The sequence below is a fragment of the Chiloscyllium plagiosum genome, unplaced genomic scaffold (genome assembly GCF_037043375.1).
Source record: "Chiloscyllium plagiosum isolate Xiang-an unplaced genomic scaffold, Cpla_swu_hap1 HiC_scaffold_25, whole genome shotgun sequence".
Lineage (NCBI taxonomy): Eukaryota > Metazoa > Chordata > Chondrichthyes > Orectolobiformes > Hemiscylliidae > Chiloscyllium > Chiloscyllium plagiosum.
The window spans coordinates 2,478,031-2,496,751 of NW_028270163.1; the positions used below are offsets into that span (position 1 = coordinate 2,478,031).

Sequence of the window (18,721 nt, forward strand, 5' to 3'; positions counted from 1 at the left end):
TGCGGAATACAGGGTTAACGGTAGGGTTCTTAGTAAGGTGGAGGAGCAGAGGGATCTTGGGGTCTATGTTCATAGCTCTTTGAAAGTTGCCACTCAGGTGGATAGAGCTTGTAAGAAGGCCTATGGTGTATTAGCGTTCATTAGCAGAGGGATTGAATTCAAGAGTCGTGAAGTGATGTTGCAGCTGTACAGGATCTTGGTTAGGCCACATTTGGAGTACTGTGTGCAGTTCTGGTCGCCTCATTTTAGGAAAGATGGAAGCTTTGGAGAGGGTGCAGAGGAGATTTACCAGGATGTTGCCTGGAATGGAGAATAGGTTGAGAGTGCTATGCTTTTTCTCATTGGAACGGCGGAGGATGAGGGGTAACTTGATAGAGGTTTATAAGATGATCAGGGGAATAGATAGAGTAGACAGTCAGAAACGTTTTCCCCGGGTACAACAGAGTGTTATAACGGGACATAAATTTAAGGTGAAGGGTGGAAGGTATGGGGGGATGTCAGGGGTAGGTTCCTTACCCAGAGAGTAGTGGGGGCATGGAATGCGCTGCCTGTGGGAGTGGCAGAGTCCGAATCATTGGTGACCTTTAAGCGGCAATTGGATAGGTACATGGATAGGTGCTTGAGCTCGGACAAATGTTCGGCACAACATCGTGGGCCGAAGGGCCTGTTCTATGCTGTATTGTTCTAAGTTCTATGTTCTCTTTGCTGTCCACTACACCTCCAATTTTGGTGTCATCTGCAAACTTACTAACTATACCTCTTATGCTCGCATCCAAATCATTTATGTAAATGACAAAAAGTAGAGGACCCAGCACCGATCCTTGTGGCACTCCACTGGTCACAGGCCTCCACTCTGGAAAAACAACCGTCCACCACCACCCTCTGTATTCTACCTTTGAGCCAGTTCTGTATCCAAATGGCTAGTTCTCCCTTTATTCCATGAGCTCTAACCTTGCTAATCAGTCTCCCATGGGGAACCTTGTCGAACGCATTACTGAAGTCCGTATAGATCACATCTACTGCTCTGCCCTCATCAGTTTGTGACATACACAAGAACCCCCTAATCCCTCTGCTCTGGAGCTTTCTGCAAGTTTTTTTTCACATTTAAATAATATTCAGTTCCACTATTCTTCCTGCCAAAGTGGATAACGTCACATTTTTGCACATTATAGTTCAATGCCACATGATTGTCCATTGGCTTAACCTGTCTATATTCCTCTTTGTGTCTTCTTCACTGCTCGCCTTCCACCTATTTTCACTTCTTCTGATAACTTGGCAACAGTAAATTCACCTCATCACCTTAAAATGTATTGTAAATAATTGTGGGCACTGCACTAGTTACAAGTTGTTGTCCTGAAAATCGTCCCCACCCCTTCCTTACCACAATTCTGCCTTCTTTTGGTTTGTCAAGTCTTTATCAGTACTAATATACAATTTCCAAAAGCATGTGCTGTTATCTCATTAGTTAGCCTTTAATACTATGCCTTATTGAACACCTTTTGGATATCCAAATGTATTGCATCTAGTTCCCCTCTATCCATGCTTCTTGTTACCTACTCAAAGAATTCTAATAAGTTTATCAGACATGATTTTCCCTTGATGAAGCCATGCTGAATCTGCCTAAGATTAAATATTTCTAAATGCTGTGCTACTGCATCCTTCATAATAGATTCTAACATTTTCCCAATGACAAATTTTAATCTAATTAGCCTGTGGGTGAGGCTGTTGTATGATAATTTTCCAATTCTCTGGGATTTTTCCAGAACCTGAGGATTCTTCGAAGATTATTACCACCGCCTTCACTATTTCTGTAGCTACTCCCTTTAATATCCCAGAATGCATCCCATCAGCTCCAAGAGACTTATCAGCTTTTAGCCCCAATACTTTCCTTAATATTTCAGCTGATTGGGATAGTGTGCTCTAAACCAAACCCTTTTACTCCTGGAGTTGGGCCAAATGTTGAAGTTATTTTAAGGTATGCACAGTGCCAGTAATTCAATCATTACAACATAACTCGATTTACTAAACTCTCTGATCCCCTTATAAACTCCCCCTTACACGCATGCGCACACAGACAAATAAGTAGGGAAAATTGATGAAATAAATAGATTATTGGCAGAGTAAGGAAAAAAAAGTAATTTCAGTGACCTTTTTCTCTTGATTCCGATATTGAGATGATCCTTCTTTGGCGAGCTAGAACTTAATGTTCTGTTGTCTTTCTCAGCAAGTTTAAACTGGTTTGTAAGAAGTACAGAACAGTTCGTTCACTTGGAAATATCTGATTTATCAATTCAAAGTCACAGTTCATGGCAATTACTGCAGGAAAGTTAACTGGTTTTCTTCAAGTTCAAACTTAGTTTTGTTTTACTGCAGCTTCTACTCTGAAGAACATGTGTTTCCCACATGATCCTAGGATCCCTCTGTTCATGGGATCATGTGGGAAACAAGAGAGGAAATTGCAGTACTGTTGGCAATGATCTTTTCATCTTCACTGTCAACAGGGGTGGTACCAGGGGACTGGAGAGTGGCGAATGTTGTGCCCCTGTTCAAAAAAGGGAATAGGGATAACCCCGGGAATTACAGGCCAGTTAGTCTTACTTCGGTGGTAGGTAAAGTAATGGAAAGGGTACTGAGGGATAGGATTTATGAGTATCTGGAAAGGCACTGCTTGATTAGGGACAGCCAGCACGGATTTGTGAAGGGTCGGTCTTGCCTTACAAGTCTTATTGAATTCTTTGAGGAGGTGACCAAGCATGTGGATGAGGGTAGAGCAGTGGATGTAGTATACATGGATTTTAGTAAGGCATTTGATAAGGTTCTCCATGGTAGGCTTATGCGGAAAGTCAGGAGGCATGGGATAGAGGGAAATTTGGCCAATTGGATAGAAAACTGGCTAACCGGTCGAAGTCAGAGAGTGGTGGTAGATGGTAAATATTCAGCCTGGAGCCCAGTTACAAGTGGAGTTCCGCAGGGATCAGTTCTGGGTCCTCTGCTGTTCGTAATTTTTATTAATGACTTGGAAGAGGGAGTCGAAGGGTGGGTCAGTAAATTTGCAGACGATGCGAAGATTGGTGGAGTTGTGGATAGTGAGGAGGGCTGTTGTCGGCTGCAAAGGGACTTGGATATGATGCAGAGCTGGGCTGAGGAGTGGCAGATGGAGTTCAACCCTGCCAAGTGTGAGGTTGTCCATTTTGGAAAGACAAATAAGAATGCGGAATACAGGGTTAACGGTAGGGTTCTTAGTGTGGTGGAGGAACAGAGGGATCTTGGGGTCTATGTTCATAGGTCTTTGAAAGTTGCCACTCAGGTGGATAGAGCTTGTAAGAAGGCCTATGGTGTATTAGCGTTCATTAGCAGAGGGATTGAATTCAAGAGTCGTGAAGTGATGTTGCAACTGTACAGGACTTTGGTTAGGCCACATTTGGAGTACTGTGTGCAGTTCTGGTCGCCTCACTTCAGGAAAGATGTGGAAGCTTTGGAGAGGGTGCAGAGAAGATTTACCAGGATGTTGCCTGGAATGGAGAATAGGTCGTACGAGGATAGGTTGAGAGTGCTAGGCCTTTTCTCATTGGAACGGCGAAGGATGAGGGGTGACTTGATAGAGGTGTATAAGATGATCAGAGGAATAGATAGAGTAGACAGTCAGAAACGTTTTCTCCGGGTACAACAGAGTGTTACAAAGGGACATAAGTTTAAGGTGAAGGGTGGAAGGTATAGGGGAGATGTCAGGGGTGGGTTCTTTACCCAGAGAGTGGTGGGGGCATGGAATGCGCTGCCTGTGGGAGTGGTCGAGTCAGAATCTTTGGTGACCTTTAAGCGGCAATTGGATAGGTACATGGATGGGTGCTTAAGCTAGGACAAATGTTCAGCACAACATCGTGGGCCGAAGGGCCTGTTCTGTGCTGTATTATTCTATGTTCTAACAACTATATGCACTTCTGGTTGTCTGTCTTGCTCTCTCGCTCTCTCTCTCTCTCTCTCTCTCTTTCTCTCCCCCTCTGTCCCCCTGTAACTTGTTTGGAGTCAGCCTCCTCAGGTTGACTCTGTCCCCCCCCTAAGAACGACAAAAACAAGAGTTCATTACGGATATAAAATTCTCTCCCTTTTTCTTATTTTTTTAATATAAAACTCAATATTTACCAAGGCTTTCCACTAATCTTTGCTTGAAAAATGTGGTACTGGTAAAACACAGCAGACCAGGCAGCATCCGAGGAGCAGGAGAATCGATGTTTCGGGCATAAGCCCTTCTTCGGGAATGAGACTGGTGTGCCAAGCGGGCTGAAATAAAGGGTAGGGGGGAGGGGCGCTGGGAATACAATAGGTGGAAGGAGGTGAGGGTGATAGCCAGAGAGGGGGTGGAGGCGGAGAGGTCAGGAAGAAGATTGCAGGTCAAGAGGGCGGTGCTGAATCCGGGGGTTGGGACTGAGATAAAGTGGGGGGAGGGGAAATGAGGAAGCTGGAGAAATCTACATTCATCCCGTGTGGTTGGAGGGTTCCTAGGTGGAAGATGAGGCGCTCTTCCTCCAGGCGTCGTGTGGTCAGGATCTGGCGGTGGAGGAGGCTAAGGACCTGCATGTCATTGGCGGAGTGGGAAGGGGAGTTAAATTGTTCAGCCACGGGCGGTTGGGTTGGTTGGTGCGGGTGTCCCAGAGGTGTTCCCTGAAATGTTCCGCAAGTAGGTGGCCTGTCTCCTCAATGTAGAGGAGACCACATCGGGTGCAACGGATACAATAAATGATGTGTGTGGAGGTGCAGGTGAATTTGCGACGGATATGGAAGTATCCATTGGGGCCTTGGGGGAAGGTGTGGGCACAAGTTTTGCACTTCTTGCGGTTGCAGGGGAAGGTGCCGGGAGTGGAGGTTGGGTTGGTGGGGAGTGTGGACCTGACGAGGGAGTTGTGGAGGGAGTGGTCTCTCCGGAACGCTGATAGGGGTGGGGAGGGAAATATATCCCTGGTGGCGGGGTCTGTTTGGAGGGGGCGGAAATGACAGAGGATGATACGATGCAGTGTTTGGTTTTTTTTCCTTTGAATTTGAGACTGTTATGATCCCAACTAATGTTCATAACATATAGGTTGAAATCTGGGATGATAGTTTGGTTTTATTTTATTTAACAAGTTGTGTTTCAATGAAACCGAAGTATGCAATGCTGCAAATCTGGTTTAACAGTATTGAAAATTCATTCTACAAAATACAGGATAAAATTAAATTTAATAAATCAAGCTGATTATTTTTCTGCTTGTTTATCCAATGTATTATCTGTGATGTGGTTCAAGTCCAGAAAGAGGATAGACCATTCAGCCTGTTGGTGACCCCATCTGCAGAGTATCTTCTCTAATGAATGTACCATAGACGTCCACAAAAACCCCTGGAGATGTATTCCAGAGAATGCTAATTTCCTTGCCTTACCTAAAGAAAAGAGCATTATTGTTATTGTATCTGCAATCCTCAGTTTCCTTCTTATCCTTGTGTGATCCCACTCCCTTTACAAGCATCTATTGACCCTGTATCATACTCATTTCTTGATTTATTTCCACAGCCCCACCTCCAGAGGGAAGGGCAAACCTGCTTCTCACTCTATTAATATACCTACATCATATTTCTCTGTGCTCTATCAAACTATATGTTTATTTACTTTGTCCTCCCCCATTGCTTGAAGACCTGGATCATGACTCCTCTCAGTTTTGTATCCAGTGTAAGTTGTTGCCTGAGGTTTATTGCATAGCTGAATTCTTCAAGGCCATCATGGGAGCTACTTCATTGAGTCCTCTCCACTGCATCCCTATCTTTCTGAAGGTATGATGACCAAAATCTCTCGCCACACCCTGTATGTGACCTCATCATTGAACTATCCAGTGCTAGTGTTAAATTTTCACAGATATGATCCTGCCTCTGTATCCATAGTATTTGTGAATGGTCTGTTGGAACAGGCTAGCTGTGCTGGAAATATTAAACTTGCTGAGATGAGCTGAGTAAAACTGTTCCACTTAGGGCTTTCTGCAGAACTCATGAATTTCCATTGGTTGATTTCAACAAATGCAAAGGCAGAACATCCCAGTATAACTATCTACAGAGTCTACCAATCGGGTAAAATATGATTTGAATGTGGCAAGTGTAAGTCAATCTGTTTAATCTCAAATTTTCTCATATTGACCGGACACTTTCAAAATCAGATTAGTGCACATGCCCACATCCACCTGCTTTTTGACTTCTATTTCGTTGTTAGATGTAGCCCATGACATTTGTTAATTATTTTTCACATTTTTCAGCTCTGATCTCCAGCATCTGCAGTCCTCACTTTCTCCTATTTGTTAATTATTGCCTATTTATGCCTGCACAGTACTGTCCGATGACATCCTGTATTTAGTGAATCGTTTTTCTGTCCAGTACAGCCCTGTAATATGTGAAAGTGCCTGTACATGCCTATTACTATCCACTAATGAGAATGACTGTTGGTGATTAGTATCCTGTATGAGTGCAAGTGCTGCTACCTACCAAGACAGATCACTTAAGTGTTCAGGGTGTGTGTTTTAGAATGAAGATTACACTGCTTCCGGGGAATCTTTTCCTGCCCATCAGATACACAAGTTACAACAGATTTTTTTTTAACCTGGAGCTATGAATTGGCAAATGCTGCAGATGTTTAGCAGGGGTGTGTCTGCCCACACGAAGCTTCCTGTACAGAGCAGTGCAGCTGAATGTGCAGCAGTGAACATAGTGAGGCAGAAACAGTGTGACTGAGCTTATTGGCAGGTCACTTCTCTTCTGATTTCAGGGCAGGCTTGAATCCCACCAGGTTGGCAAAGATGTGGTTTTCATATATTTAACAAATCAAACTGGAGGGCAAGAAGTTACATGCTATTTCTTCAGTTCTGCTTTGTCACAGAATAGTCATCCTTGTGAATTGCACAATACAATTTATGAGTGTTTATGTAAGATGCATTTGTTTGGTTGGTGACTAAACTGAACAGCAGATCGGTGGGGGGAAAGAGCATGAAACATTGTTTATTTAGGTTCTAGACCCCAAGGCATACTTCTTGAGGCATTGCTTAGTCATAAGAGTTTAATTTGTTCTTTTTTTTAAAAATAATTCAATTAAACATTTCTTTGATTGCATTGGTTGGCTGTTACCATTCAAGCAGCAATGGCCATTCATTGTGCACATATTTTTACATTTTCAATCTATCCAATAGGCCTGAATAGCTATTCTAGCCTGGACTAGTGTGAAAATAATTGATTGCTGTAAAATGTTAATAAACCTTTCAATTGTGAACGTTAGATTGTTTCAAACTTGGGTTCCATCTGCACAGGGGGACTTGTAAATGTATATTCAGTGAACTCAGGCCTGGCACACTCCAATGTTGTGCTACCAGATAACTGGCACCAGATCTAGAGTCCTGATGAAGGGTCCTGACCGGAAACATCGACTTTCCTGTTCCTCTGATGCTGCCTGACCTGTATTTTTCCAGCTCCACATTTTGTCGACTATCAAGAAAGGGAATAGGGGTAATCCTGGGAATGGGGAGAAAGTGAGGACTGCAGATGCTGGAGATCAGAGCTGAAAATGTGTTGCTGGAAAAGCGCAGCAGGTCAGGCAGCATCCAGGGAATAGGAGAATCAACGTTTCGGGCATAAGCCCTTCTTCAGGAATGAGGCAAGTTTGTCCAGCAGGCTAAGATAAAAGGTAGGGAGGAGGGACTTGGGGGAGGGGTGTCGGAAATGTGATAGGTGGAAAGAGGTCAAGGTGAGGGTGATAGGTCAGACTGGGGTGGGGGCAGAGAGGTCAGGAAGAAGATTGCAGGTTAGGAAGGCGGTGCTGAATTCGATGGATTTGACTGAGACAAGGTGGGGGGAGGGGAAATGAGGAAACTGGTGAAATCAGAGTTCATCCCTTGTGGTTGGAGGGTTCCTAGGCGGAAGATGAGGCGCTCTTCCTCCAACCGTCGTGTTGTTGTGGTCTGGCGATGGAGGAGTCCAAAGACCTGCATATCCTTGGTGGAGTGGGAGGGGGAGTTGAAGTGTTGAGCCACAGGGTGGTTGGGTTGGTTGGTCCGGGTGTCCCAGAGGTGTTCTCTGAAAAGTGGGAGGATTGGAAACGAAACGAAAGGAGTAGCCATGGGCACCCGCATGGGCCCCAGCTATGCCTGCCTCTTCGTAGGATATGTGGAACAGTCCATCTTCCGCAACTACACTGGCCCCACCCCCCACCTTTTCCTCCGCTACATTGATGACTGTATCGGCGCCGCCTCGTGCTCCCACGAGGAGGTTGAACAGTTCATCCACTTCACCAACACCTTCCACCCCGACCTCAAATTCACCTGGACAGTCTCAGACTCCTCCCTCCCCTTCCTCAACCTTTCTATTTCTATGCTGAAAATGTGTTGCTGGAAAAGCGCAGCAGGTCAGGCAGCATCCAGGGAACAGGAGAATCGACGTTTCGGGCATAAGCACTTCTTCAGGCTTATACCCGAAACGTCGATTCTCCTGTTCCCTGGATGCTGCCTGACCTGCTGCGCTTTTCCAGCAACACATTTTCAGCTCTGATCTCCAGCATCTGCAGACCTCATTTTCTCCTCCTTTCTATTTCTATCTCAGACGACTGAATCAACACGGACATCTACTACAAACCGACCGACTCCCACAGCCACCTGGACTACACCTCCTCCCACCCTGCCCCCTGTAAAAACGCCATCCCATTCTCCCAATTCCTTCGACTCCGCCGCATCTGCTCCCAGGAGGACCAGTTCCAAAAACGTACAACCCAGATGGCCTCCTTCTTCAAGGACCGCAATTTCCCCCCCGACGTGGTCGACGATGCCCTCTACCGCATCCCTTCCACTTCCCGCTCCTCCGCCCTTGAGCCCCGCCCCTCCAACCGCCACCAGGACAGAACCCCACTGGTCCTCACCTACCACCCCACCAATCTCCATGTACAGCGCATCATCTGCCGTCATTTCCGCCACCTCCAAACGGACCCCACCACCAAGGATATATTTCCCTCCCCTCCCCTATCAGCATTCCGTAAAGACCACTCCCTCTGTGACTCCCTCGTCAGATCCACACCCCCCATCAACCCAACCTCCACTCCCGGCACCTTCCCCTGCAACCGCAGGAGGTGCAAGACTTGCGCCCACACCTCCCCCCTCACCTCCCTCCAAGGCCCCAAAGGAAACTTCCATATCCGCCACAGATTCACCTGCACCTCCACACACATCATCTATTGCATCCTCTGCACCCGATGTGGCCTCCTCTATATTGGGGAGACAGGCCGGCTACTTGCGGAGCGTTTCAGAGAACACCTCTGGGACACCCGGACCAACCAACCCAACCACCCTGTGGCTCAACACTTCAACTCCCCCTCCCACTCCACCAAGGATATGCAGGTCTTTGGACTCCTCCATCGCCAGACCACAACAACACGACGGTTGGAGGAAGAGCGCCTCATCTTCTGCCTAGGAATCCTCCAACCACAAGGGATGAACTCTGATTTCACCAGTTTCCTCATTTCTCCTCCCCCCACCTTGTCTCAGTCAAATCCATCGAATTCAGCACCGCCTTCCTAACCTGCAATCTTCTTCCTGACCTCTCCGCCCCCACCCCAGTCTGACCTATCACCCTCACCTTGACCTCTTTCCACCTATCACATTTCCGACACCCCTCCCCCAAGTCCCTCCTCCCTACCTTTTATCTTAGCCTGCTGGACAAACTTTCCTCATTCCTGAAGAAGGGCTTATGCCCGAAACGTCGATTATCCTGTTTCCTGGATGCTGCCTGACCTGCTGCGCTTTTCCAGTAATCCTGGGAATTACAGTCCAGTCAATTGTAGGCAAATTATTGGACAGGATTCTGGGAGACAGGATTTATGATTACTTAGAAAACCATAGTTTGATTAGAGGTAGTCACATGGCTTTGTGAGGGGCAGGTCATGCCTCACTAGCCTTATTGAATTCTTTCAGGATGTCACAAAAAATGTTGAAGGTAGAACAGTGTATGTGGTGTACATGGAGTTTAGCAAGGCATTTGATAAGGTTCCCCATGGTAGGCTCATTCAGAAAGTAAGGAGGCATGGGATACAGGGAAAAGTGACTGTCTGGATACAGAATTGGCTGGCCCACAGAAGACAGAGGGTGGTAGTATATGGAAAGTGTTCAGCCTGGAGCCCAGTGACCAGTGGTGTTCCGCAGGGATCAGTTCTGGGACCTTTGCTGTTTGTAATTTTTATAAATGACTTGGACGAGGAAGTGGTAGGGTTAGTAAGATTGCTGATGACATAAGGGTTGGTGAAGTAGTGGATCGTGTGGAGGGCTGTTGCAGGTTGCACCGGGACATTGACAGGATGCAGAACAAGGCTTATAAGTGGCAGCTGGAATTCAACCTGGGAAAGTGTGAAGTGATTCATTTTGGAAGGTTGAATTGGAATGCAGATTGCATTGTTAAAGGCAGGATTCTTGGCAGTGTAGAGGAACAGAAGGATCTTGGAATCCATGTCCATAGATCCCTCAAAGTTGCCAGAGCTGAAAATGTGTTGCTGGAACAGCGCAGCAGGTCAGGCAGCATCCAGGGAACAGGAGAATCGACGTTTCGGGCATAAGCCCTTCTTCAGGAAAGCCTCAAATTTGCCACACAAGTTGATAGAATTGTTAAGAAGGCATATGGTGTGTTGGCTTTCATTAGCAACGGGACTGAGTTTAAGAGTCGCGAGGTTATGCTGCAGCTCTGTAGAGCCCTGGTTAGACCAGACTTGGAATATTGTGTTCAGTTCTGGTCACCTCATTATATGGAGGATGTGGAAGCTTTAGAGAGGGTTTAGAGGAGATTTACCGGGATGCTGCCTGGACTGGAGGGCATGTTTTATGAAGAAAGGTTGAGGGAGCTAAGGTTTTTCTCATTGGAGAAAAGGATGAGAGGCGACTTCATGGAGGTATACAAGATGATGGGAGGCATCGATACAGTGAATAGTCAGAGACTTTTTCACGGGGTGGAAATGACTATCATGAGCGGGCATAATTTTAAGGTGATTGGAGGAAGGTTTAGGGGAAATATCAGATGTAGGCTCTTTATGGGCAGCACGGTGGCACAGTGGTTAACACTGCTGCCTCATAGCGCCCAGGTACAATTCCGGTCTCAGGCAACTGTCTGTGTGGAGTTTGCACATTCTCCCCGTGTCTGCATGGGTTTCCTCCTGGGTGCTCCAGTTTCCTCCCACAGTCCAAAGATGTGCAGGTCAGGTGAATTGGCCATGCTAAATTGCCCGTAGTGTTAGGTAAGGGGTAAATGTAGGGGAATGGGTGGGTTGCGCTTCGGCGGGGCGGTGTGGACTTGTTGGGCGGAAGGGCCTGTTTCCACACAGAGAGTGGTGGGTGCACGGAATGCACTGCCAGCGGCAGTGGTAGAGGCAGATACATTATGGACATTTAAATGACTCTTAGTTTGCTCTTAGAGTTAGATAAAAGGTTGGCACAACCTCAAGGGCCAAAGGGCCTGTATTGTTCTATGTTCTACCACCATAGGTCTACCACAAACCTTTCTAAAGGTTTGTGGGCGGCACGGTGGCACAGTGGTTAGCACTGCTGCCTCACAGCGCCTGAGACCCGGGTTCAATTCCCGACTCAGGCGACTGACTGTGTGGAGTTTGCACATTCTCCCCGTGTCTGCGTGGGTTTCCTCCGGGTGCTCCGGTTTCCTCCCACAGTCCAAAGATGTGCAGGTCAGGTGAATTGGCCATGCTAAATTGCCCGTAGTGTTAGGTTAAAGGGGTAAATGTAAGGGTATGGGTGGGTTGCGCTTCAGCGGGTCGGTGTGGACTTGTTGGACCGAAGGGCCTGTTTCCACACTGTAAGTAATCTAAAAAAAAAGTACTGGGATGTAGTATTATTGGCAGCAAATCTGTCAATGTCTAACACTGGGATCATAGAATCAAACAATACAGAAGAGACACACCGACTCAGTCCCAACAAAAATACTATCTAGATTGTCCCTCTTCCCTGCACTAGGTCCATAGCCTTAAATGCTATGACATTTTAAGTGTTCTTCTAGTACTTTCTAAAGGTTGTAAGATTCCCCACCTCAACTACCTTCCCAGGCAATGTATTCCAGATGCTCACCAGCCTCTGGATGAAAGCATCTTTCCTCAAGTCTCCACTAAGCCTCCTACGTTTCACTGTAAAATTATGTCCCCTTGTTATTGACCCTTTAACTAAGGAAAATAGCTGCTTTCTACACTGTCTATCCATGTTCCTCATAATCTTATACACTGCTATCAGAACCCCCCTTCAACTTTCTCTGCTGCAAAGGAACTATTCAGAGCTGATCCATCCTCTCTCTTCAAAACTGAAATACTGCATCCCAGGAAACATCCTGCTGAATCTCCTTTGCAACCCCTCCTGTATAATCACATCCTTCCTATAGTGTGATGACCAGAACTGCACACATTAATCCAACTGTAGTCTGACCCCGGTTTTGTATACCTCCAACATAACCTCCCTGCTCCTATAATCTATTTATTTAATCTATATAAGTGCCAGCATCCTTCTGAACTACCCTGTTCTGCCATCTCCAGGCACCTGTGGATAAACTCCCTAAGATCCCTCTGTGCTTTGTCGGGTCCTGCCATTCATTGAGTTCTCCCTTATCACGTTCCTTCTTCCAAAGTTCCTTCTTCCTTCTACTTCATATTTGTCAGGGTTAAATTCCATTTGTCACTGATCTGCCCATCCAATGAGTTTATATCCTCCTGCAACCCAAGACCTTCCCCCTCACTATCAATCCCCTGTCAATCTTTGTATCATCTATACACTTACTTATCACTCCTCCATAATCTCATTTATATCATTTATGAATATCACGTGCAATAAGGGACTCAGCATTGATCACTATGGTACACCATTGCACACTCGACGCCAGTCACACAAACAGCCTTCTACTAACACTAAACTGTCACTAAGGCAATTTCGGATCCAACATAGCAAGTTACCCTGGATCCCCTGACCTTTCACCTTCTTTATCAGTTTCTCATATGGGACCTTGTTGAAGGCTGTGATGAAATCCCTAAACCAACTACTCTTACCCTCATTAGCTGTCCTTTAATCCTTTGGCATCTCCTCCTGTGACCAAATATGATTTAAAAACTTGAGTTGGGACCCCTGTGATTTCCTCCCTTGTCTCCCACAGCAGCCTGAAATACAACTCCTCTGGACCTGTGGATTTGTCTACTTTTAAATCTCCAATATCCCCTCACTTCTTTTATCAATCTGCTGAAGAACTTCACAGTCCACTTTCTCAAATTCTTGTACTTGCATCCTCCTCCTCTTGAGTAAAGACTTGAGGACAATACTGGTAGGGACAGGTCTGTCACTGCATAACACAGAAGTACAGTGGTGGTGGGTACTGACTTTTCACTATATAACACTGGAATACAGTCCTGGTTGAGACAGGTCTGTCACTGTTTAACACCGGGGCACGTACTGATGGGGATAAGTCTGTAACTATTTCACACTGGGGTACAGTACTGGTGGGGAAGAAGTGTCGGTGCCAGTTAGTTTCTTGCTGAACTATGAACATGGAACACAGGCTTGTGCTTGCATGATGGGCACTAATCCTGATCAAGTGTGCAGCCAAAGTCTGGCAGCCTACAGTTCAGGACTTGTTGGTGTTATAGAAAAAAATGCTGTACTTCTCCAATTTCCAGTTGACCTAAGGAGCATTTTTTTTTAAATGAAGTATTTACAACTCATTTCTCCTGGGTACTTACTAGAACAGGAGCAGTGATCGGACTCATGTCTTCTTATGTTCTGCAAAAGGCTTGAATTTGCCTTTCTGACTAATCAAATGGTACAGCAGGGTTATTGCTCTAGCATGTCTATAAACAGGCTGTGTTCAACATTTGGTCATGCTTCTACCTCTGATATGTATATTACAGCATGGGAAGAAGCCCATTGTCCCATTGTGTCCACCAAGCATATACCATTTTCCACTTTTGGCTGCATAGCCTTATATGCTGTAATGTTTCAGATATTCTGTGAATAGTTCTTAAATGTCTCGAAGGTTCCCAGCTATATCACACTTTCAGGTAGCGAGGTCTAGTTACCTCACTAGTTACCCTGTGGGTGAATCAGCATTTCCTCAATCCCCTTAAACTTCCTTCACCTTGTCTTAAAACTGTGTCATTTGATTACTGACCCCTCTACTAGGGAAAATGTTTCTCCCTATCTAACCTGTCAGTGCCCTCAGAACTTTGTACACCTCAATCAGATCCTCTCTCAGCCTTCTCTGCTCTAAAGAAAAGAACGCCAGGCTGAGTAGTCTCCTTTCAGAAAAGAGACCACTTCAGCCAGGCAACATGGCAACATCTGGTGAATGCCACTAAGCCGGCTGTGGTTCCTATTTGCTGAATTACCCTGGATCCCAATGAGTCAATGAGCCTATCAAGCAACACCTTGTCAAAAAAGACTTTCTGATATCCATGTTAACTATCACGAGCACTATCCTCATCTATACAACTAGCGACCTCCTATAAATTTCAGTCAAATATGTTCAGCATGCCCTTCCCCCTTTCAAAGCCATACTGACTGTCCTTGATGCTTGCCTCTCCAAGTCGAGATTAATTCTGTGTCTGAGAATGTTTTCAAATAGTTTCCCTACCACTCTTTGGCCTGGATTTTCCTGCTTTAATTCCACCCACCCTTCTAATTAAAATTAATTTTAAGTAATTTATCTGCATTCTTTGAAGAAGTAACTTGTACTGTAGATAAATGGGAAAGAGTGGATGTATTTATTTAGATTTCCAGAAGGCATTTGATAAGGAGCCACATCAGAGGTTATTCGAGAAAGTAAAATCTCATGATGTAGAGGGATAATGTATAAATATAGATAGAGATTGGCTGGCTAACAGAAGCAGAGGATATGAATAAATGGGTCTTCTTAGGCTGGCAGGATGTCATGAGTGGTGTGCCACAGGACTTGGTGTTGGGACCTCAACTCTTTACAGTTTATAGAAATGATTTGAATGAAGGGTTTGAAGATGTGGTAGTGAAATGTTTTTTCTCTGAGTGTTGAGAGTTTTTGGAATTCTCTTCTTCAAAAGGCACTGGATGCGTTAATCGTTAATTTTTTTTTTAAAGACAGAGATAGACAGATACTTGATTACCATAGATGAGGAGAGATTATTGGAGATATTCAGAAATGTAGATTAATATAAGTTAAAATCAGACCAGCCATGATCCTATTGAATGGTGGAGGAGGTTCAAAAGGCTGAGTGGCCTACTCTTGTTCCTTGTTCTTGAATGAAGGTGCCTCATTAATCATCCTCCAGTCCTCTGACGGCCCTCCTGCAGCCACAGAGGATTTGAAAATTAATGTAATCTCCTCCCTTGCCTCCCATAGTGCCTAGGGTACAATGCAATTATGCCTGAGTATTTGTCCTGCTAAAGCCACTAATACCTCCTTTCAATGCTAATTAATTCAAGTATAGTACAGTCCACCTCCCTAATTTCTATATGACATCATCCTTCTCTACAATGAATACAAATGCAAAATCCTCATTTCAAACTGCATGTATGTCTTCCAGATCCACACACTGCTATTTTGGTCCTTAATGGACCTTACTTTTTCCTTGGCTAATACATTTATAAAATGCTGTTGGGTTTTCCTTAACTTTACCCACTAATGTTTTTCATGTCCTCTCTTTGTTCTTCTAATTTCGTTTTAAAGCAATTCTCTGGCCTTTCTATACTCCTTAATGGCATTCACTGTTGTGAACCGTTGGTATCTACCATAAACTTTTTTTAAAAATCTCCTTGTCCAATCCTTGTGCATCCTTTGACGTTTTGGGTGATCTGGTCTTGTTGATCCCACCCTTCACCTTTCCAGAAACATGTTGTCCTAGCATTTTCACTATTACCCTTTTGAATATCTCCTACTGATCTGATCTGTCTTTTGGCCAGATCCTGCCTTGTTAAAATTCATCTTCCCCCAATTCAGAACACTTATTCTGTTCCATCTTTGTCCTTATCCATAATTATCTTAAATTTTACTGAATTGTGGTTGCTATCACTGAAATGCTCCCCCATTTCCACATTTAACACTAGCCCAGCTTCATTGCCTAAAATTAGATTCAGCACCGTGTCCTCTCTTGTAGGACTTTCTATGTACCAGCTTGATAAGCTCTCCTGGATACAGTTTTAGAATCTGCCCTTTCTAAGCCTTTCACACATCACCTATCCAAGTTTTTGCAATTCTCTGAGATTGCTGTTATATCTGTCTTTCTAACTCTCCCTGACTGTTTGGGGGGGTCTCTGATACTCCCACAGCAAAGTAATTTCCCCCTTTTTTTTCAGTTCTCCCCATTTCCTCATTTGAGGAACCTTTTTTAAGATATGATTGCTCCTTACTACAAAAATTGACTCCTTGATCAGTACTGCAACATCACCACCTCTTTTACGCCCTTCCCTTTCCTTCCTAAGAATTCTATGCCCCAGAATATTGAGCTGCCAGATTTGTTCCTCTCTCAATGTGTGTCTAAAGCAATAATATCATATCCCCATGCACTAATCCACGCCCTTAACTCATCTGCCTCACAAGAGTCTTGGCATTAAAATCCATGCCATGCACCCTTCTGCTTAATTTGATAAAATTCACGCTGCTTTCTTAAGTGACTTAGTTTTCTTCTGTACTTGTCTGTGCGTCATCAACTATTGTACCTCCATTATGTATCGTATCCCCCTTTAAACCATTCACCAACTGACCCCACCTGCACCCAAACTGCTGTAGCACACCTCTATTTTGGTATGTCCAATGCTTCTCAGAAGGCAGGTGCCTCATGAACCCTCTGCAACCCCACTAGGGCTTACAACGCACAATTTGAGAACATGTGGTGTACAAACAACTCTCCTCCAATGTCTTTAACCAAATTCTTTCTCTGACTCCACCATCTCTGCCCCTCTATTTCTCCCATATTCTATCTCTTTTCCCATTGTTTCACTTCTCCTGGTGTTCCCTGTCTTTGTGTCTCTACAAATGCTGTTCCGTCCTCCCTGCTCAACCCTGCTGTCTCTCCTTGTGTTCATGCCTTTTCTCCCTTGTCCCATCTCCTCTGCCACCCAACACCATTCTATATCTCTCCCACACACCCTCTCTCTCCCTGCTCCATCTCCCAGCCGCTCTTTCTGTCATACCTCATCCTCCCTCTCCTTCAGTTCCCACCACCTCTCTCTCACCCCAGGCTCTCTCCCTCACCCCGCTCTCTGTCTCACGCCACTCTATATCCTGCTCTCTGTCCCGCCCATCCACTGTCCTGCCTGCTCGCTGTCACCCCGCGCTCTCTCACTGCCACCCCACTAATACCCCGCTCTCTCTGTCTCTAACCCTCCTGTCTGTCACCTCGCTCTTTCTCTCACCCATTTCCCTCTGTCACTGCGCATTCTCAAGCTCCTTATGTCCCCAGTGTCTGTCTGTGTGAGTTTCTCACTCTGTCCCTGCTCTTCCCCTCTCTATCTTGCACATATTCTCACATCCATGCCTTCTCTGTCTGTCTGAATCTTATGCATGATTTCACCAGTGCAATGTCAACGTAACAGACATTTAAATGTGGATAGGTGTGTGCTGGATCCAGCACTTACGGCCAGTGAATTCCTGTATATCACTCTTAATTCCTATAGCTCACTCATTGCTCAAGGTGACCTCACTGCCTTGTAAAGAACAGTAAAATGCAGGGATTATTGTGAGGTTCACTGTGATGGTTCAGTCATTTGGATATTTCTTTTTTTTTCAGGACATCCTTGATATAGAGAAGAAGAATCCTCAGGAGCTGGTTGGTAGGTGTTACAGTCATGAGAAGGGAAGGTGCTGCTGTTGGTATTGAGATTCTGGGTAAGCCCATAGTTTATGGTGCAGGGCACTGAGGTTAAAAGCAGGAGTGCTGCTGGACTAAGTCAGGAAATAATAAACAGGTTACAGCAGATTTGAATTTTAGAGGATTCAAGATTGTAAAAGGTACTAAAGAGCTCCACAATCTTGACAGAATTACAAAATTAGACTGCAGAGGTCTTCACTTCAAATGGGCGAGAATACAACAATGACACTAATGCATCACAAGAGTTACTTTAGTGAACCAGATGGTTTACCAACAATTGACAGTGGATTCATTATCATCATTTTTACAGATTTGTTTTTATCGAATTGAAATACACTATCTGCCATAGAGGGATTCAAAACTGGGTGCTTAGAACTTTACTTGGGTCTCCGGTTTAACAGTCCAGCAGTAATACCACAGATTATCACCTTCTTCATGCCTATCTGAATGAAAGAAGGGCTGTTTATATATATATATATATATAATATATATATATATATATATATATGTCACTGAAGGATGGTTTAGAGTTAGAGAAGCTATGGGGATTATATAACTGTTTCAGAGAGGTGCAGGTTGGTAGAGCTGTATTAGAGGTGCAAAGTGAGGTAGCTGTGTCAGAGAGGTACAGAGTTCTGTGCTGTGCCTGGGAGGTATTGGGGTTCCATGCCTGTGTCGGGGCGGTGCAGGGTCCGACGCCTGTGTCGGGGCGGTGCAGGGTCCGACGCCTGTGTCGGGGCGGTGCAGGGCTCCACGCTTGTGTCGGGGAGGTGCAGGGTCCGCGCTTGTGTCTGGGGTGGTACAGGGTCCGGTGCCTGTGTCGGGGCGGTGCAGGATTAAGCGCCTGTGTCAGAGCGGGTCAGGGTCTGGCGC

The 18,721-nt window shown here is 45.2% G+C and overlaps 1 protein-coding gene across 2 annotated transcripts in view; it reads left to right on the plus strand.

Moving 5' to 3' along the window:
* Window positions 1–18,721, plus strand: part of sap30bp (SAP30 binding protein) — a 105,028-nt gene that overhangs the window by 22,659 nt on the left and 63,648 nt on the right. For both annotated transcript variants that reach the window (XM_088000390.1, XM_088000391.1), the window contains one exon: window positions 17,768–17,810. In XM_088000390.1, coding sequence (XP_087856516.1) covers window positions 17,768–17,810 — 43 coding nt within the window. The remainder of the gene's footprint in view (window positions 1–17,767; window positions 17,811–18,721) is intronic.